Source organism: Hakea prostrata, chromosome 2, assembly GCF_041222555.1.
Source record: "Hakea prostrata isolate BN-2017 chromosome 2, UWA_Hpros_2, whole genome shotgun sequence".
NCBI lineage: Eukaryota > Viridiplantae > Streptophyta > Magnoliopsida > Proteales > Proteaceae > Hakea > Hakea prostrata.
In genome coordinates, this window is record NC_142601.1 from 45,000,621 (window position 1) to 45,023,368 (window position 22,748).

Below are 22,748 nucleotides of genomic sequence, written 5' to 3' on the forward strand. Positions count from 1 at the left end.
GATAATGATGCGCATGAGACACCGAAAAAGAAGAGGTAGCATCAGACAATGAAGGATCAACAGAGGTGGAGGAAGTAGAAGCCATCTCAGAAGCCAGAAGATGAAAATCAATCAAGAAGAATCACTTGAAGAACTGGAAAAATAAGAAGTTGCAAAGCAAAAACCATTTGCAAAAGTGAACCAAAGCAACGATCAAAGAAACACAACAGAACTAGAATCGCAAGAACAGAACTGAAAAACATAGTTTGAAAAACAGATTTGAAAATTCAGCAGATCTGAAAAACTGCAGCAGAGCTGAAACACCAAGCAAAGTAGAAACACAGTATATCTGAAAAACACAACTCCAAAAAAGAGAATAGAAACTTCAACAGATCTAAAAAATAGCAAAAGATCTGCAATACCAAAAACGCAGAAGAGAAAGAGCAGCTCGAAAAACAGAGCAAGAAGCTCTTCAAAAACCAGAAACCGCAAAAAAAAAAAGATCAGTGACATGAAGAATCACACAAACTGAAACAATTCAAAGGAAGAACAGCAGGAGAGTTTCCAAATCTTCTCTGCAATCAAAATCGGCACAGACGCAGAACACAAAAGGCTTGAGCAGAACCTCCACAAACAAAGAGCATGAACACTTGAGAAGAATCGTTGAAGAGAAGAGACCAAGAATCGCCAGAGAGAAGCCTAGAATCCAAGATCGTAATACCCGCTCTGAGATACCATGTTAGATGTTGAAATAAGAATGACTTGTATGACTCTCAGAGAGTTCAACACACACACACACACACACACACACACATATATATATATATATATATATATCATGAGTATAAAGTACAATATACGATATAGTATATGTGAAAAATACACAACTACTACATAGTATAATACTAGTCTCTAACAAAGAGATATAACGGTTGAAAATGGGTAATTTTAAGGGGTGGATTGTGAATATGAACCTGAGATATTTGAAAGGTTATGTATACTTTAGGAAAATGTGTCTATATTAAAATATGTGACATTTAAGAACAAGTAGGGGATTTTAAATTTGTACGGTTAAGTATTTATTTTTTGGGTTTTTTGCCGAAGAGATGTAATAGTTGCAAATAGGTATTTTCAAGAGATGAATTGTGAATATGAATCTGAGATATTTGAAAGAGTATTTATTTATTAGGAAGGGGTGTCTATGGTTAGAAAAGGGTATTTTGGTCTAGTGAAAACGCATACTATAACTGAATTAAGGTTTTACTTTTATATAGTAGTATGATTTTAGATATTTATTATCATGGCTAGGTTGCTCGATTGGTAATAATTAATATCTCTTAATGAAGACGACGTGGATGTAACTCTCACTACTAGTAATGATCATTAAAAGAAACTTCAGTTTCGAAGTTGAATAAAAATTCTTGAGTTTTAGTACCAAAAAAAAAAAAAAAACCTTAAGCAAGGGTAAAACTTCTTGTCTTCTCCTTTAAATGAAAAAAAATTACTAGTAATCCACTTTCAATAAAATGCAATATATATATATATATACACACACACTAATAAAAACACACGTGCAAATGCACGTGGACGTTTGGCTCTCAATGTAATTAGATGAAGCAAAGTATAGATTTTTAATGATGCATGATTTTACTTAAATAATTTTTAGCTATACTTATGCTTTTCTTTTTCAACAAATAAAGGTCAAAAGTGATCTGCTAGTAATCCAAAGAGTTTTGTAGCCAAAATATGTTTGGAAATTATGAAGGAAAATGTGTTATGCCACACTGATTCACAAAATAACACAAAAATGATAGAAAGCAAATGGTTTATCAAGTCTAGCAATGATTCACATCCCTTAAACTAACTTATCATATCCATTGCATCTGCAAGACTTTCTACCTTGGGCTTTTTAAAGGCATTCATGTTTCAACTCATGGGGATGAGATCATGAGGCTAACATCCCCTAGTGGCTCACCACAAGTTCATTATAGGTTCCTTCATTACAAAATGAAAAATAAAACAAGAAATAAAAAGAAAAGAAAAGAAAAAAAATAAAAAAAAATCCAGCAGAGCCATTGTGCCCTGTGATGACTCTTTTTCCCCAGTGAGGGAGTCCTCTTATTTCACAACAAAGACGGTGACAGTATATCACAATAACATACAAGTCACTTTCATATTATCATTAAAACTTTTTATACTCGATTCAAGGAATTATCGTAAAAACAACGGGCAATCAAAAGAAAGTTATGAGTTCTAAATAAACCTATAGAGGTATATTTAGTCATTTAGAGAGTCCCATGGGGTGCTCATTACCAAGAAAAAACACCCACGCAAAGATGAATAATCCAACCAGTATATAAAATCTAAATAACTGTATTTGCTACATAAACACTAAAATACATGTCAGATACAACTATCTTAAACCTCCTTTGATTCTATAATTTTTTTCTCATGGATGGGAACCAATTTCAGAATCAAAGGCTCCAATATCTTTTGCTCTGAGGCTTCTAACAGACCTAATATCAGATTTGGCTCTTAGAGATACATGGTCAAACTTTACATGGATACATAGAGATCAGATATTTTATACTGCCATACAAGTCAGGAAAGCACTACAACATGAGATAAAGCTTGAATACATTTTAATGGGGAAATGTAGGGGAGACCCCAGCCAGATAACTGAAGTAAATATCATAAAATTTGTTTGTGTGGACATCTTCCAGATCGAATAATAGAACAGCCTTTCTTGTCACTTTACTAACTTTTCTCCCATCCACATATGCATACCAGATATTGAAATAATTTGGCAGCTCATTAGAGTTCAATGATAATCTATCCAGTTAGAAAAATAGGTAAGAAATGCCCCCTATCCACTCCTCTAAGGAGAGCCACTGGACAACTTGGCTAATGCCCCTATGCAACAAAACTCAGCTGCGTCATTCAGAAAATGGTATAACCAGTGCACAAGGCTCCCACTACTGTGAGGTCTTTAGCAGTCACAATATATGTAGCCTTCCTAATTTTGGAGATTTTTCCAGAGACTCATAGCAATGACCATTGGTCACACTGGAGCAACCTTACCATTGCACCAGGGTCCACCCTCCCTGCAAGGATTCGAGGAGAATCTTCCAAAATGACTGCCAACTCAAAATTAAGCAATTAATCATGCAAAGATGAAGCTGACTCATCTAAGACCAGTTTGGAGTTGAAGAATGGACCTTGTACTATAGTTTGGTTCAAAGAACACAACATTAACAAAAACGGAAAACTAAATGAAGAAAATGCTATAACAATTTTGTCAATTTCTAAACAAGGTAAACATGCAATTGAGATGCTGAGCTATAGACAACAGACATGCATATGTCTAACATGTTATTTCAACATCTTTGAGATTTTGACCATGGATCAAGCTCCCATATCGTGGTCCAGGATGTTCTCTCTCATATCCATAAGACGGCAAAGAAGGAAAAATAGAGAAAAAAGAAGGATAGGATTGGATCAAATCTTAAACTTTAGGTCTCTTGCCCCACAGCCACTCAACATATTTGGCCTCTCACCAATGGCATCTGAACATACTCCATCAAAAACAAAGCACAACCCAATGTTTTTCTTCTTATTATTATTATTATTTTTCCCTCTATTTTTCCCCTTCTTTTTTCCCCTTTCTCTGGTCTTACTAATAAAATTCATGTACAACACTGCAATCCCTTCTAAACTTACAACAGACTCTGACACTAAAAAGGAAACTCTTAACCCAATTCTTAACTAAAAAGGTAAAATAAACTGACTACGGGAATAAAATAATGAAAGAAACTGATCAGATTCTAAGCAGACTGATGAAGTAATTAAGTCCAATTTCTACCACATTTTAGGCTCATTAAATTGGCCAACAAGGCAAACCTATGGGATGAAAAACCCAGGGAAAAAAATCTTCTATTGTGCACAGCAGTGCGGAATCAAAAGTTGACACGTGGCATATTCCTATTAGACAGTTCAGATTAGAAGGAGGGTTTTAAGTGAAATTGACCCACCTTATGACCCATTTTAACAAAAAAAAAAAAAAACCCTGTTTTGTGACCCGGTTCTAAATATGGATACCAAAGATTTCTTTTCATTTTACTCCCAACCTTGTACCCGCGATGTTCCCTCTCCTCCGTCTCTCTCGCACCATGAGCTGTTGTAGAGTTGTAGGTGGAGAGATCAATTTGCAAGTAGACTACTGTCTTCTTCTTCTTCTTCTATTTTCTAACCACTAATTGCCTCTGGAACAACATACTCTCCAACATAATTTGCAGGCGGTGGCAGACTTTTTTCCTTTCTTCTATTTCTCCGGTAAAATATGGCTAGAGCAAGCTTTGAGGGTTCAACTCTTTTGGTGACCTGATCAAGCTTGGAGTTCTTTGAGACTATAATCGTTTCCAACACATCTATAATTTTTTGAGGGGGATTAGGTTAGAGCCATCTTCTCAATTGAGGGTGAATCATCAAGCAGTGTTGCAGCAGGAAGAGGATGTGATCTTGCAAAGGTTGACATAGGAGCTGTAGCAAAGCAGGAGGCATCTTCATGTCCAAATGACAAACAAAGGCTGCAGTGAAAGGGGATCCAATCATACACCATAGTTTGCTCATAACTCAGATCGAAGTCGTTGGCGATAAGGACTAACACTGGGAGGGCTTTAGAAGCTGAGAAATCCACACAAATGCGAGTGAATGAAAGTGTTTCCATCTTGAGAGTCTTGCTGTCGGTTCTCAAAGGCTTCCCAATTCAGATGAGGCAATCACTATTCCAAAACTCAAGAGGGAGACCAGGGAGATTAATCCATAGGGAAAGAGTGTTGAAGTCGAACGGGGGAGGAGGGGGTCCAAGGCTTAATGAAGATTTGGGACCTGCCAACAGACCAAGGAGATCCTTCTAGGGCTCGGGAATGGCAATCCAGAGAGGAAAAGTTGAAGAGGAAGACACTGGACTCAAGAAAGTAAGTATCCATGACACCCAAAAAATGTAAAATGTCTAGATGAAATCAAGCAAGCAATTAAATTGTCAATTATAAACAATTATAAAACAATGGTTTGATTATTATTCACATTGTGCAGCATCCAGGGATCGTTGCAAAAATATGATCAAGAGTCTTGCCAATATCACTCCTAGCCATTGAATTCCGATAATTATCATGATTAGCTCCCCCTCCACCTCACCCAAACTTTTTGAGAAGACAAGTAACAAAATCCAACAGAGTTACTCCCTCATTTCCTTTTGCATTAACAGAAAGTACCACACTTTTGACAATTTCCAGTAGAGCCTCTACATCTGCAACCTGTTCTCTGGGCTTCTGTACTAAAATCCAAACAGCTGACAAGAAGGCAAACAAATATAAGCTTTTTAGCACATACAAAAAAAGTGTAAGCTGTAACAACGACTGTAGTTTCCTTTCTCAAGGGGTTAAAATGCCCTTCTGTCATGAAAGAACCGGTATTTCCGACCCTCAATACTAAATTAATGCTAAGAGGAGCCCGTCAACCTTCCTCCCTAGGAAGCCCAGTCTCATATGAAAAATAAAATAAACTCCCCCCACCCTTTGTTAAAAAAGTTTTAGCTGAAACAAAGCAAACTCCTGCAACAATCTATTTTAGTTATCTTGGGTTTAAACCCTGAAGTTTCTTTTTAAGTACCTCTATTTGCAAGGCCATCCAGTGTACCAAGGATTTCTTTGACGTAAGAAGTTTTGCTCGAGAAAGTTCTTCTTTTCCATGTGGAATACATTAAAAAAAAATCCATTTAGCAATCAAATATCACAACCAACAAGTAGAACAATCAAATATATCCCTTATAGGACAAATCCTTGCCCCGAAAGATTAATAAAGTATGGGTGGAAATTTGAAAAGAAAATACAAATAGAGCTGCACGCACCATGAATACGGTTCCTCACAACCTAAAGTTGGGATCGAAGGGCTCTTCTTTCATACTCATCTTGCTCCTGGACGCCCTCTGTTGTATTTCCATGCCCCTCTACGTCTATCCTGACCCTTGACAACTCTTTGATTCTTAAAACATGAGAGGAAAAAAAGAGAGAACTGAAGGGAGGATGAGGACCTTCAATTCTTTTGAGTTCTGTATCCTCAGCACTCCAAAAGAAGTAGAGATGATGAACGAAGAAGAAAGAGCAGGGCATTAATGGTTACAGTGACCGATGAAAGAGACACCAAAGGGGATTCAAAATAGTTTTAGTTAAAAAGATCGCAGAAGATCTGCCATAATTAGGCCAAAATTAATGCATGCATCGTGATATTATGTTCTCAAATTAATGTGTAACGCAGATCTTGATTGAAGAAACTTGTGTCACAAGGTTCAAGAAGAGTAGGTTCAATAAATGAACCAGAACACGAAAAACCAAGATGATATTTTGTACACACCATGGTCAAACCCAAGCAACTGATACCATGTTTGAGTAAATTTGATGATTGACCCTTGATATAGGTCCATATATATCATATCATACTACTATATTAAAAGATATCATACTACTATATTAAAAGTATGAACTCAATTGTAGATGGCTACATTTAGTATTCCACAATTACCCCTCTGAATTGACACAATTTTAATTTGCATTAATTGAGAAGTATGTCTACAGTTGTAAATACCAATTATTGAGTTTTTAAAATTGACATTTTATTTCAAATTTAATTATTATTCAAATTGACAATTATTGAATTCATTATATTTCATTCAAATTTGGAGATGAATCAAATTAAATTATCATATTATCATTCAATTATGGAGATGATCCTCATATGGAATTAAATTCAATTATAATCCACAATGAAGAATCCACAATTTCAGTAAATTATGAGGAGAATCCACCATTATGGTAAGTGGATTGAATTGATAACTCTTATAACCGTTTTTCATTTTTGAATGAATGAAATCAGTGAACAATGATGAGGTGCTAATAACCCTTATATCATTTTTAAAATTGACATTTTATTAATAAAATAAAGTTTATGGTGACGACATTATTAATTGATCAAGTAAAATATCTCTATAAGTATGTATATAAAAGGCATGACCGGGTTGCAATTTCCCTAGCATACAACACTGAAGATTATCTAATGGATGAAATAAAGCAATATAGGGATGCAAGGTGGGTATCAGCACCAGAAGCAATGTGGAGAATCTTTGAATACAATTTAAATGAGATGCTCCCTTATGTGATAAACCTCCAATTGCATCTACCAAACAAACAACTTGTTTGGTACTGAAAGAATAGAGATCTCATTAATGTCATTCAATCTGATAATACAGCAAGAACAATGTTGACTGAATTCTTTAGAATGAACACAGTATGTGAAGATGCGAAGAACTATTCATATAAAGAACTCCCAGAGAATTTTGTGTGGAATAATCTAACAAAATGTTGGACAAGAAGAAAAATTAAGGAGGCAATTGGAAGAATCAACTTGGTTAACCCAATTGAAGGAGAACGATTTTATTTGAGAATGCTATTGAATAACATCAGAGGAGCAATATCATTTGTAAATCTTATGTATATAAATGGAGAACAATGCAACACTTTCCAAGAAGCTGCAAGAAGAATAGGACTACTAAAAAGCGACAATGCAATTTCTGAGTACCTAAGAGATAGCACATTATTCAACATGCCAATAATGGTCCAAAAACTATTTGCAACAATATTGGTCTATTGTAAACCAGCAGATGTTCAAAAACTATGGGAAGAACATTTTGAAGCTTTATCTGAAGACTTCAATACACCAACGGCATGCATAAAAGATAAAAGTAATGAAACCTTGAAAAGTGTTCATCAATTCTTACAGTCAATGGGCCACAATATAGACCAATATGATCTCCCAAAGCTTCAAGGACAAAGTAATGAAACAATTGCAAACCGTTTTAAGGAAATTCAAGATGAATATGCAATCCAAATTCCAATAGAAGATTATGAGGCACCAACCATAATGAATAGCGAACAAAAAAGGGCATACAATATCATTCTAGAAGCAGTTAAAGCCAATACTTGGGGGACATTCTTTATTAATGGACCAGGAGGAACAGGAAAAACATTTCTATACAAGGCAATACTAGCAAAAATAAGAGCAGAAAATGGAATAGCTATTGCAACAGCAACATCTGGAGTTGCAGCTTCAATATTGCCAGAAAGAAGAACAACACGTTCAAGATTTAAAATCCCTGTTGGAAAATGCCAAGTCAGCATTTGCCACATCAGTCTCAAATCAGTTTTGATGATGACAAACACTCTACTAATGTTTCCATAAAGATATGTTTTTTTGGCCAGCGCATCACTGCAGAAAATCTCGATGTAAATATCCGGTTCAAAGAAAATTCCGGAGAGTCAAGCTCAAGATCAAACCATCTTAGACAAATAACCAAAGTCAAGAGGAGAGCATCAAGATCACTGATCAAGATCAAGTCAAAGACCAAGTCAAAGATCAAGACTTAGGCTAAATTAGGGCTTAGGACACCTTTGCATACACACACATGTAAATACATCCATAATATGTAATTCATGTTACTAGAGTGACCTAGGACGTGTTAGTAAGGTGTACAACGCTAGGATTGTCAAAACGATCTAAAAATCCAAGCCATATCCCAGCCCAAAGTTGTTTAGAAAAACAGAGCCCGGACGGATGTCCATCGAGCGGACGGACGTCCTCTTTCGAACTCTGTTTTCGAAAAGATGAACGACGGAATTTCCGCCGCGCCCCGAACCCGAACACGGATGACCGTCAGACGGACGTCCATCCGTTTCATAACTCGCTTCTCGAAACAACACGACCCGACGGAACCAGCTGCCCGTCCCGAGCCAAACTAGGCCGACGGATGACCGTCTGGGTAGACGGACGCCCATCTAACCCAGATTTGACTATAACGGCTATTTTAAAAAGAATATCTTCTGAGTTGTTTTTAACGGATACCTTTGAGACAAAAGAACCGCGGGGGGGGGACGGACGTCCGTCCGGAACAAAATCTCGCAAAGCTTTTATATCTGTTGGGGAAAGGGGGAACTTGGGGTCTATAAGAACCCAACCATCCCCATTTGAGAATCATCCTTCTCCCCCACAGCACATATTCACTCACAAAGTGAAAAGCAAAGTTTTGGTGTTTTTAGCATTGCTGCCCTCCCAACCCGGTTAACTTTGAAGGATATTCCAAAGTTAAAGCTTTCACTAAAGCAAAGCTGGAGTTATTGAAACCGCTGAAGTATATTGACTCTTGGTTCATTCATTACATCATTTGCACTCAAAGGGTAAAGGGTTACTCTCTTTTGATAGGTAATATCTAATACTTTTCGTATTGTGAATTGGTTATTTTAATTCAGTCTAGGTTGATTAGAATTCATTGTATTGGATACCTTGTCCGTAAGCGAAGATTGTATTGGATACTCTTGTCCGGAACGAAGATTGTAAAGGGTACCTTGCCCCGAAACGAAGATTGTAAGGGTTTGTTTCTCTACCCACCGATTGAAAGAGATCCGTTAGTGGAAATACCTCTTGAGACTAAGAGAGGAGGGACGAGACTCGTAGAGTCGAACCACTATAAATTCCGTGTTTGTGATTGTCGTTTGTCTTTAGATTTCATCTTAAACTGTCAACTCATTTTGAAATTGCAACTAAACCAGAAAATTGGTATAAATCACTAGGTACAACCTAATCACCCCCCTCTAGGTTGCACCAACAATCCCAATTAACATTGAAGATTCAAGTATCTGCAATTTCTCCAAACAAAGTGTCACAACAGAATTGATTCGAAGAGCAAAGTTGATTATATGGGATGAAGCACCAATGGCCAAAAAACAAGCAATTGAGGCAGTTGACAGAACATTCCAAGATATAATAGGTAATACAACAACATTCGGAGGAAAAGTTGTTGTCTTTGGGGGAGACTTCAGACAAGTATTACGTGTTGTACCTCGAGGAACCAGAACACAAACAGTGGAATCCAGTTTGGTAAGATCATATTTATGGGCCACCATGCAAAAGTTACAGTTAACAACAAATATGAGAGCCATAAATGACTCTAGATTCAGTGAATACTTATTGAGGGTGGGAAATGGAGAAGAACCCACAGAAGAAGAAGATATGATCAAAATACCACAGGAAATGTTGATCAAAATGGAAGATGAGAAAGCAGGAAAAGAAGAATTAATAAAGGAAATATTTCCTCAACAACAACAACAACAGCTCTATTCAACAAAAGAGATCACAGAAAAAGCAATTTTAGCAACTAAAAATGAAATAGTTGACAATATAAATGAGATAATGATTGATAGATTCCCAGGTGATCGTTTGACATACTATAGCTATGATTCAGCAACAAATGATGCAGACACACAATACCCTGATGAATTTCTCAATTCATTAGCACCAAATGGATTGCCACCTCATCGTTTAATATTGAAAAGAAATTGCCTTGTGATGCTGCTAAGAAACTTAAATCCTGCACAAGGAGAATGCAATGGAACAAGATTGGTTTGTCGACAACTTCAAAAGAATGTAATCCTAGTTGAAATTGCAGTTGGTCAGTTTCAGGGAAACTTGGTTCCAACTCCAAGAATACCATTATGCCCGGCAGAAAATAAAGGATATCCATTTCGTCTAAAAAGAGAGCAGTTCCCAATTCGTCTAAGCTTTGCAATGACGATTAACAAGTCACAAGGCCAAACAATACCAAAGGTCGGAATCTATCTACCTAACCCAGTATTCTCACATGGACAACTATACGTTGCATTATCAAGAGGAATCTCGATGTCCACAACAAAAGTATGCATCAAAAAGAAAAACAAAGCATTAAAATTAGAAGACTACACAAAGAATGTGGTCTACAAAGAAGTTCTTATTGAAAGGTAATAAAAAAACAACATTTAATATGCATTACTATAAACATAACTACATATTACTCATCACATTCATCAAATATTTGTTTACAGGATTACTGAACAATCAACATCGATTCGGTGAAAAGAAGCAACAGAATACTCCACAGCAGGTAAAAAAACATCCACCAAATTCTAATCAACTTGTCTGAATGTTTAACATCTTCTTGCATGCTTCTATAGTTTCAACATTCATCAATTTACACCTCTATTGCTGCCATTGTTGTTTCACTGGGGAACAAGTCTTACTCCCCCGGGTGGGGAGAGGACAAAAAAATAAAATAAATAAAACACACACACAAAAACAAACATAATTTTTAACCCAATCAATATATCAAACGTTCTTAAAAATCAACCAAAAGAATAATCCTCCAAAACGACTCTACCACTCTAATAATAAATCGACGTGAATAAACCACACGTGCATCTGCACGTGCGTCTTTACTAGTATATATATATATATACAAAGTGTAGGTACAGGATAGAACTACATGGCTCACTACGATAATTATCTCAATTCCTTAATACTTTGAAATCCAACAAGAAAGAAACGCTAAGGCTACGTTTGTGGAACTTCCTCAGATTCACTTTGCCAAACAATAGATTTGATATAGCTTAGTTTAACTTGGTAATTTTTGAGTTTATCCCTGAGGGTTTGAGGCCGCAACAGTGGCTGTTGATGGCATTCTTGTAGAAAAATCCTAGAAATAGGGAGTGCTTCTAGTAGCGGGAAGCTGGGGCAGTGGTGGCCAGCAGGGGAGGACGTGTGGTGGTTGCTGGCGGTGGTGGTGGGTGGTTTCCAGCAAGCAATTTGAATGAAAAAGATGGGTAAAGGGGAAAATCCCTTCACCCACCTAATGGTTGGCTATGGGATGAAACACAAGGGCAGTTTAGTACATTGACTAGTAAGGTATTTAGATCATTTCATTTTGGGATTTAACTAAAACTGTTACGTGTAAGTAACTAGTAATATCTAAGTGAGTACAAGTAATTTTTGGCACTTAAGGGAGGCACCTTCAGTTTCACCCCCACTTAAGGGTATCAAAAGCAAAAGTCTCAAAAGATAATAATATAGAGACTCACCTTCTTCCAATTGGAACATCAAAGGACCAGGGTACTCTAGTGATAACCCCAAGAATGCTTCCACTACTCCCTGTGAGGGACAGTTCTTCCATTTTCCGTTCTACCACTGACATGGCTACAACAATTAATCCAATTATACCACAAAGGAACCAGTCAAAAGATGCTCATGACAAGAATGACAAAAAGCAATGACAACAACAATGATGATAACAAAAACAAAGGCTTACCGTTTTCTCCTTCTGATGTAACTGGAGCACCAGAGCACTCAGATACTTTGGTGATAATATGTGAAGCAGTTCCACTACTTCCTCTGAGGGTATCTTCTTCTGGCTTGGTTCCTACAAGTAAATCCAGTTACTCACCATAAAGGAATTAGTCCAAGCAATGAAACTGATAATGATAATGACAATGCTAAAACAACAACAATAACAGCCACAACAAAGAGGTAGAAGTTGAAAAGATGAATGGACTTCATAAATAAAACAGAAAACCACATAAACCTACTAACCCAAACCATTGATGTTCCGTCTCGTAGGACAAGGATATTGGCCAAAGACAGTCTTGGACATATCAGGGTTCCCCTTCTTTTCATCAGGCTTTCTTGTAGATGTAATTTGGTGTGGCAAAGAGGAATCATGGCAACAAGAATCCTTTTTGGATTTGGGTGGCACTTCATCTTTCTCTTCAACTATGTCCCTTTCTAGACCCTGCCGTGACAATGAACTCATGCGCAGGGCATGCCCTTTTTTCTGGTCTACATCTTCAGCATTGCAATCTATCTCAGTCATCTCCAAGTCAGGTACATCAAAACTTTCCTGTCCATATGATCCATCAATAGCCATATGACTTTTGTTGGCATTGCCTTCTCCAACTGAAGCTTGAGGTCTTTGATGGTTCCCCTCATAAGGATAAGAGACGTTCCTTCCCAACAGATACTGAGATGTTCTCCACTTGATTGGCCCTAGATTGGTCTGTTGACATTTCAAAATTTGATAGATCAAAAAGCAAAGTTCGGGTTTCATCTTGTTCAGTTGCAAAATCTCTATCAATCATATAAAACGGAATTTCTTTGCAGACTATTGGATCAGATTTGGATTTTTTTGGGCTAACCTCACAAATAGGAGTGCATTTAGCAGCTATCACCATCTTTTCAGCATCTTTATCATCATAGTCAATTATTTCGATATTAGAAGAAGGCATTGTTGAATTTGAGCCCTGCTTATTCCTATAACCTCTATCAATTATTGAAGAAGGGGCCTCCATAGGGACTTTTCCACCATCCATAGGAAAATGTTCAGGGGGAATCATAGGTTTAGCCTTTTTTCCACCACTCTTCAGTTTCTGAGTGAAAATTAACTTTTCACACCTACTTTTATCATATATTTGAACCACAAAGTGTGATCCAATAATATAAGTGAATATTAAAAACTGTCCATCTTCAAGAGAATGATCAGACGCAAATTCATCCCAACCTTGCCAAAAAGCTAAGGAGCCATCAATAAGGGATACTTTTGACTCTCCAACATTTTCCATTCAAGTCTTCCAGAAATGTCTGGAGACCACGCATGGAACTAACCGTACGTGCAAATTTATGAGGCATGAACTGCAATTATTGTATAAAGATAACAGAATGATCAGCAAGGCGTATCTGATATAAAGGCATTTCAAAGCCATATGGTCAAGACATTACATCAACAACAGAAAGAGGAGCATACTCACCCATAAACAAAAAACAAAGAAGAACGACGAGGAACATTTGACATGTCTATCACACAATCTCAACCCCAACCCCAAACAAAAAGTTTTACACGTCCACACCCTCAACCAATAAATCTTCAAGGAATCTCAAATTGCTTCACTAAAATGTGGCAGTTGCAGACTTGCAGTGTATAGAAGAGACGTGGAACAACAACTAAATTTTCACAGCACATTATCAAACAAGAAATTCAAAAAAAAACCCATCGGTAATTAATCCAAATGGTTTAAGTGTAATTAAATGATGACTTAAATCGAACTGGACCTCAATTAATATTTTGGTCAAGATCTGACATCAGTTGTGGGTCCCACAATGATGGAAAGTAGACTGAACTGAAAACAAGGAAATGATTAACATAATTTTCTGAACTCGAAGATATTAATATTTGCATAATTTTTTGCGTAAAGGATTAGAGTGTGCCCACAAGCCTATAAAGTAGGCCCATTAGTTAAGTATGTAAATATATATACACATATTATAATATAATAATTAACAAGTTTGGGTATATATATATCATACTATCATACTACTATTATAAATGTATGAACTCAAGGGACACGGTTACATTTTACTTCCCACAAATGCTATTTTGTATTCAATCAATTAGACTTTAGACATTGGAAGAAAAAACATTCATTGAATTCCAATATTATAGCGAAATTAAATTTAATTAATTGATTGAAATCTAACAATAAGGAAGTATAAAGGTTAGGGCGCTTAGCATTATACACCACTTGTACCAAAGGCCAAAGAGAAGACGCTAAAATGGTCTAATCCTCTAATGCAAGAGATAGATTACTTCTCATATCCACCAACCTCCGTCGTTCCACCTAGCTGATGTGCAAACTCGATTACGGCAAGCTATGGCCTCAGAGAAGAAGCTCTCCAACCCTAAGGGGGAGATCAACTTGCAGAAGCTTGTGCTCAACATCTCCGTCGAAGAAAGTGGATATCGTCTCACCAAAGCTGCTAAGGTTTTCTAATGCGCTCACTCTTCATTTGTGTACCCGCTAGGATCATAGATCAGTCGTTCTAAGTCGGATTTTGTTTTATTTCATTTCGTGTTAATTTTATAGGTGTTGGAGCAGCTTGGTCAACAATTCTCTCTACTTCTCTTCTCGCTTGCTTTGCAAACTTGAAATCCTGTTGTGGTTCACCATCACCATTACTTGCAGGTTTTTCATATATTTAGTTAGTTATTAGCATGTTATGTTATATCACAAAGGAACCTTTTGGCCTTTTAGGTCATCCAAGAGCCGATTCCAATAAGGCAAATAACATATATCAGTATCCGAGAACCACGCAAAAGGTAATAAACAAAGAGAATTAAGATTTTGAAAGACGTCTCGGGCCAGTTTGGAAATGTTACGTATCGGAATCGTAATCTCGATTCCGTTTTATTGCATCACTTTTAAGTAGAAGAGGTGGCATTGCATTCATGCAAATGCGTTCAGGAAGCCGTGCCAAGTGTTACATTGCTTAAACGTGTCATGGCCTTAACGAATCACCTTCTCCATCTCATCCATCTCTCCCATAAAACCAGCACTGAAAATCGTATTCACCAATTCTTCATTCCAACCTCCAGAGTAAAGCTTGATCCCCTCCAGCAAGAAGAAGAAAGAAGAAAGGAGAAAGAAGCCATAGAAGCAGCGAAGATATGTACAGAAAGCATCTCTCCTCCATTGCCAACCACGTCCTTCAGAGATGTGCAGAGTACTTAACTTCTCTGTCTATCCATTGGCTCTTCTTTGTCTATCCCTTGGTTGCGTGGTTAATATATATATTTTCGTTCCATTAACAAATTCTGTCCAATAGATTACCAGAACCTCAAAGATTTGTATTTGCATTCTGCTTATATCAGTTGTTGGATTTTGGGTTTTTTTTTAACGTTTTCTTTTTGTCAAATCATTTTATAATTTGGCAAATAAAGTATTGTAGGGAGCTTTCATAGGAAAATGGAACACATGTCTACCTCATTTGGTTCGGCAACTCTCTTTATTGAGAGAGTGCTAACTACGTATTTGGGACATTTTCTTTATGGGTTTTCTGCAAAAATACGTTTCTTATATTGGTGAGAAAGTCTAAGCCATGCAATTAAATTATATATGCACCCATGGGCAAGGATCAACAATGTAAATCCTCTTTTTAGTGGCTTGATTCAGATTTAGAGTCCAGAAGTCTGTGAACTTAACTTGAGAAAAAGGAAAGAAGCTGCTCAAGATGGATGGTTTAGGATCGTTGATACTGTTATTATAGTAGCAACAACATGAAATAAGATTAGATGAACGATCATAAATGGTGATGTTCACGACTAGCAGTAAAATTTTGCAGGATTGCGGACATTTCTTCTGAAGGTCTAGTTGATGAGTTCGAAGCAGGATGGAAGTCAGAAGCAGATGATTATTCAAGAAAATTGGTGGAATTTTGCAGCTCAAAGGCTCTTGTTAACATCTGTTCTAACTTGGAAAAGAACATGGCGGATGGGTTGTTCAGCCGGGTCACCTTTGATATGATGCTTGCTTGGGAGAGACCAACTTCAGCAGATGAGGAATCATACTCCGTTAGTTTTCTTTCCTCTTCTATTTTTTTGAGTTTTGGGAGGTTGTATTTTTATAATCTTGTGTAGAGTTGGTCACTGTTAACCTTACGTTAAATCTAACCTTTAGACGTTTCGCAATAGGCATATCTAGCAAAAATTCAAACCGGGGAACCAATCACTTTTTCTAAAACTCCAGTATTTATACCTGGTATGCATTTGAATTGATGTAGTCAAACACTGCAAAATGAGATCCACTGCTGTTATGACTAACCTGAATTCTTATATCTCAGCTTTGAAGATTAATTAGCATCCATATATTTTGGTGAGCAACCTCCTGATCATGACAATGACACTGCGCAATATATACGAAAAAGAGTTTCTTAATATGATTATTACTTAGATGGAATATACTATCATTAGGATAGATTTTTTTTCTTTACCAGTGGACGTACACTTCCCAATCAGCCTCGTAACATCTCTGTGTTGCTTTGATGGTTTCTGTTTTATTCGTGATTTCTTGCTGTTTGTTCTTTACTTTTTCCATTGGATCTTCTTGGAACTAACTTCAACATACCCCCTGGCGTTTTATCTTGGCAGGAGTCTCTGGCAAAGGAGACAGAAGACAAGAAGGTAGCTCCAGAAGGAAGTGAAGATCAAGATGACATACCCCTTTTCTACTCTGATATCATGCCACTACTTGTGAGTTTGTTTTCTTCTTTCTAGCTAAATATCTAATGTAAAGTAATATTCTATTGAAGCATTTGTGAGATTTAAAAGTGCAAGATTTGTCTTTTATTGACCGCTAAAATGGAGGCTGGACCCGACAGTATCAGTAAGAAGCTCAATTTTTTTGCAATTGTATTTGATTGTCATAGCTGTCTCTTAAAATAATAATTCTGTTCAGAAGCTTGACTGTAGAATTTTAACTTATTTTAACACTACTAAGTTATGTACTGGCTATGGAAATCTACTGTCTTTGTATTAATAATATATTTTTTTTATCCCCCTAGGTGGGAAATGAACCAAGCATTGGGGAGGATTCTTTTGTATGGTTGGGTTCCTTGGTTCCTCTAGTAGTTGATGTTGCAAATGGAAGATTTTCTTTTGAAGCACTGACAACTACTACAGCAAACCGGCTTCACTACCCAGCCTACCATAGATTCATAACAGAAGTCTACAAGTAAGTTATTTCCCCACGTGCCTAATATTCATCTGATGGTGCAAACTGCAAAGACATGCTTTCAAATCAGAAGTCATGAGGCACCCTTTGGGAAAAAAATATATGTCTTGGATTGAATCAAGACACAGAGAACAGGACTTAAGTGGATAATGAACATTTCTTTTTAGCAAAAACAACGTTAAATTCTTACCCAGGTATGGTTTAAATTTTTAGATGCAGAGAGTATTTGCAAAAACAAACAACACCAACAGGTGTAACCTTCAGAGATGATGAGTTCATATTGCACGTAGAAGGAACTGCGACAACCCAAAGAGTTGTACGACACATAGGAGGAACAAGTTGGCCAGGTTGCATTGACACTCATTTGATCATTCTACTAATACATATACATTCACTATTGTCACTTAGATTATCACAACCGAAGTTGTTTTCCTTGTAGGTAGACTGACCTTAACAAATTATGCTCTTTACTTTGAGGCATCGGGAGTTGTATCTTATGAAGATGCACTGATGATTGATCTTTCTAAGGATGTTGATCACACTGTGAAACCGGCTTCCACTGGACCTTGGGGTGCTCCACTTTTCGACAAGGCAATAATTTATGAGTCCTCCCAATTGTAAGATTAACTGCCAAACCCTCACCCTCACCCTCACAAAATTTGTTCCAATTTGAGTTGGGAGCATGATTTGATGAGCGGTTGCGAGTCATGAATTGGACATATTTCTTGGAGTTGTCCAACCTTTGTATTGCTTTTCCTCTTCTATTACTGATTTCTGTTATAAATTAACTTAATTTGCAGAAAAGACAGTGTGGTGTTGGAGTTCCCAGAGTTGACAAGCTCTACCAGGCGGGATCTTTGGCTTGCGTTGGCAAAGGAAGTTATCTTACTGCATCGCTTCTTGCTGAAACACAAAATTGAATCTCAAATACAGACATGGGAGATGCATGCGAGGACAATATTAGGAATATTAAGGCTCCATGCAGCTAGAGAAATGATAAGGCTATCACCACCTGTTCCGACTAGTTTCTTAATCTTTTCCTTGTTTGATGAGTTACCCAAGGGGGATTACGTGTTAGAAGAGCTAGCCAACGGCCTGAGGCAGGTCGATAGCATCCACCCATGTAGTCCAAGCTCCATCCTTAGGCAACTGAACATGTCAAGCCCCTGTGTCTCTTCGACACAAGTTATTAAAGAGGGGGTTGAAGAAAATGTTCAAGACCAAAGCGAAACTCTTTCATCATTAGATAACACAGTAAATCAAGTACGAGAGGAGGCAAAGGAAGTCAGTATTGCAAAGTCTTCTGCTGAGGGATTGAAAGAGGAAGGACTCGGTGATAGCTTGGTAGTCCTGACGGTAAGCACCGACTTGCATGTATACCTGCTTGCTTGCTTGCTTCGAACAAGTTACTTAAAAAAACTTGTTTCTTCTGGATGATTCATTACAGTTTGACGCTTCAAATTTTTTTTTTGATCAAGTTAATGAGCATTTCATGACTTCGTTGATTTCATTGTTTAGGAGCTGCTGAGGCCACTTAAAAGCATGTTCTATCAGTGCCAAGGAGTCCTCAGATGGGAAAGACCGCTAGTCACCTTCTGTGTGCTTTCTGTGATTCTCATTGTCATCTACAAGTGAGTCTCATCTTATTTTTTGGATGATCATAGACAAGTCTGACGTTGAGTGATTTATCAAAACCTCTTAGTACACAAACAATTAATAGTTACTTGGCGAAACAGGGAGTGGATAGGTAATACAATAGCTGCATCGTTGGCATGGGCGGTGGGAAAAATGATCAAGGAAAGGAAGAAGAGAAGGGGAGACGAGGACACCAAGATTGTGGTTCACACCGGATCTGATCAGACAACCATGGAGACTATTGTGTCAGCACAACATGGACTGAAAACTGTACAGGAAATGGCACAAACTGCAAACATCACAATATTGAAGATTCGATCCCTGTTAGTCTCAAGATCTCCTAAGGTACTCACATATTCATGCTTCTGTAAACTCATGGTTCATATCTAGTTTCAATATTCAATTCTTGACACTCGTGGCTTTTTATCTCCCTTTCAATGTTATCTTCATCACCAGACGAAAAAGGGTATAAAACATAAATATGAACTTAAATGCACTCCCCAGTACCGTCCAGCTAATTTCGATTCTGGAGGCAGGTTCTGATCCTCTACCCAGATGAGCAAAAGAATGTTTTATAGCATGCATTCGTATGGTTCCTGGAACCCAGACTCAACAGTTAACCAACCAGGGACTTTCCCAGCTCACCATTTTGAACCATGAATCCATCAACACTTTCTTCAGATTAAGAAAATCCTGTATTAGTTTACAATAAACCAAAATTTTATTTTGTTGAATTTTTCATATACGGTCACTGTAACTGTAACGTCTGCTCTGTAATTTGGAAATTCAGCACACAAATCATGTGATGATGGTGATGATCGCAGTAGCGGTGATGTTAGCAATGGTACCATTCAAGGTATTTCTCATCATCTTCACCCTGCAGTGTTTCATCACTAATTCGAAGATTGCAGAGCGCCGCCCTTCAAGTGACCAAGGAAACAGGCGATTGAAGGAATGGTGGGATTCAATTCCAGTTGTTCCAGTAGAAGTTGTAGACAAATCAGATTGAATATTGATCACTCTTCTACCTCACCTCTTGGTGAGAAGCTCAGATTCACAACTGGGTTTAGTTTCTTTCATGGAGTTTATGATCTCCCTTGTAATTTTACGTTTATCAGATTATTGGAGGAAGTAGAGAAAGATCGGTTACACACTTTCCAGTCATTTCTGTGCTACAAGGTTTACATGTTTAATGTGTTCATAATATAACGACTCGGCACCATGTATGCCGTTTAGGCCATTCTGATCCGTTTTGTTCATTATATAAGAACCCCTATTAACCTCGACATAAGGAAGAAGGTAAAGAAGGTAAGGGCTAGTTGTAAGAATAAATCTATCCAAAGATTGATTAAAACACTTTAGTATAATAACAACATAAGATGATGTTCAGACGAAGAAGTTTGTACAAAGAATAAAAGTGTAGAAGAGAGACCTAGCCTCCATTATATAAGCAAACTTATTAAATCATTTATCAAGATTTAACGGTTTATATTAGCCTATACTAGTCAGTCCATAAAAGAGTTTTACAAACCATATATTACTATTCAGACCAATAAGGATACCAAATCAGAGTGTAAGACAATCAATTAAGCCCATCTTATGTGAAATATTTTATTAATATTCTAACATTCTCCCACTTGGACTATATTGATTGAATTGTGATATAATAAGTAAAAAGCAAAACATTTCTTTGGTTTTAAGAAAGCAATTGAAAAACATGTTTAAAACGTTTTGATATTTATGTGCACAACTTTATATTGATCTAAGGATAATCCTGAAACTCAATCCCTTCACATAGAGCCTTAAGTATTAAATTATGGCAGTAACTGCATTTTTTAAGTGACACAAGACTATCCATGGTCACAAATGTTTTAACTCTACTGAAAATTGATACAATATGGTACTATGGCAACTAATGACACTTTATAGAAATCTTTATGTATCATTCCATTGTTGATCTAAATCTATCACTTTATGTGACTCAATGCCACGAGAGAATATAGTTCTCATGAACTTGTAATTCAATGCTATGAAATAATGTGCATTATGGCTCCTACAAACCTGTGACTCAATTCCACAAAAGTATGTAAATTACGGCTCCCACAAATTTATATATCATCTTTATAACTCGAGTTTAACTTTATGTGTTATATGACATATTTCAAAGCTAATACATAAATGCCCCAGCCTTTGCTTAAGGTTAACCTATACCTTAAAACTTGCATAATATGCAACATGATCCTAATGTGAACATTCATGTGTCACCAAATAAATTTGTTGAATACAAAAAACAAATTATCAATGCATATAAAATGTCAAGAGATAAATTCGGATGGAAGAGCTTATTATACAATAGAACAAAATACACAAACTTCTACAAAGCAACTACATCTAAGGATACTCCTAAGCCCATAGCTACTGCATGTCTTTGAAAGGCATCTAGGCGGAGACCCTTAGTTAGGGGATCTGTAACCATATCATTTGTACAAATATGTTCTACTGTGGTGTCACCTTTTTTTTTTTTTTTTTTTAATTTTTTTTTTTTTCTTTTTTCCCCTTAGTGGTAAAGTTCTTGACCATCATGTGTTTAGACCCTGTGATCACACATTTTTTGTTGTTAATAAACAATACAACAAAATTGTTATCACAATACAAATGGATGGGTCTATCTACAATGTTAAAATATCAAGTTGTCCATTATCTATGAGATTCTTTAGCCAAACAATTTGAGTAACTGTCTCATAGCATGCTACAAACTCTACTTACATAATGGAATAAGTAATTATACCTTATTTTACACTTTTTACGATAATGTCCCTCATGCTATTAAGGAAAACAACCTAAAGTAGACTTTTTTTTATCTTGACAATTAGCAAGGTCAAAATTTATATATCCTAATGTTGTAAGTCTAGAACATGCTTGTAGATTAACGTATAATCATTTGTACTCTTTAAGTACCTCAAAGTAAGATACTTTCTTTAATTGTTCTCTCTCAACATCATTTATAGGGCAACTATATAAGCTTAATGTATCTCCCTTGAGAATCACAACATTTTCAAGTCTGCAATCCAGTATACTAAACTTCTTTAAATATAAACTATATATGTCCTCTAAGAAAGATCCAATAAATGACATGAACAATTCCTATGAATCTCAATGCCTAGGACAAAGATGTCTTACCAAGGTCTTTTTTATATCATAATTCTCAGATAATAATTGTTCGATCGTCATGCAGTAGGTCACTATCACTACTAGTGAGCAAAATATTACATTGCCATATACATATATATATATATATATATATATATATTATTTATTTATTTATTTATTTATTTATTTATTTATTGATCTATAAGGTATTCAACAAAATCAAATCATGTCACAACACTATCAAACTTTAAGTACTACTATTTGGAAACTTACTTAAAACCACAAACAGACTTCTTGAGTCTACATCAAGATGATTAAGATTATCAACCGCAAACTCTCAAAATGAATGATATAGACTTCCTTATTAAAGTATCCAATCAAAAAGACAATTTTCACATCCATCTAGAATCAGAAAGGAAATCTTCACATCTATCTAGTATAACTTTGAAAGAATACTTAGAAATGACAGGTGAGAAAATTTCATTAGTCAATTTCCTCTTTTTGAGTAAACTCTTT

General features: G+C 36.5%; 1 protein-coding gene and 1 pseudogene across 1 annotated transcript; one reads left to right on the forward strand and one right to left on the reverse strand.

Annotated features, from left to right (window-relative positions):
- Nucleotides 1-211: 211 nt before the first annotated feature.
- On the reverse strand, nt 212-13,572 carry LOC149024446 (uncharacterized; annotated as a pseudogene).
- A 1,019-nt stretch (nt 13,573-14,591) lies between these two features.
- Nucleotides 14,592-20,091, forward strand: LOC149024447 (ArgH (DUF639)). Its single transcript, XM_089143481.1, has 12 exons — nt 14,592-14,702; nt 14,805-14,820; nt 15,336-15,441; nt 16,060-16,288; nt 16,865-16,966; nt 17,278-17,447; nt 17,661-17,794; nt 17,887-18,064; nt 18,248-18,803; nt 18,966-19,078; nt 19,184-19,427; nt 19,873-20,091. The coding sequence occupies exons 1-12, from the start codon at nt 14,592-14,594 to the stop codon at nt 20,089-20,091; spliced, it is 2,178 nt and encodes a 725-aa protein (XP_088999607.1).
- The last annotated feature ends 2,657 nt before the right edge of the window (nt 20,092-22,748 follow it).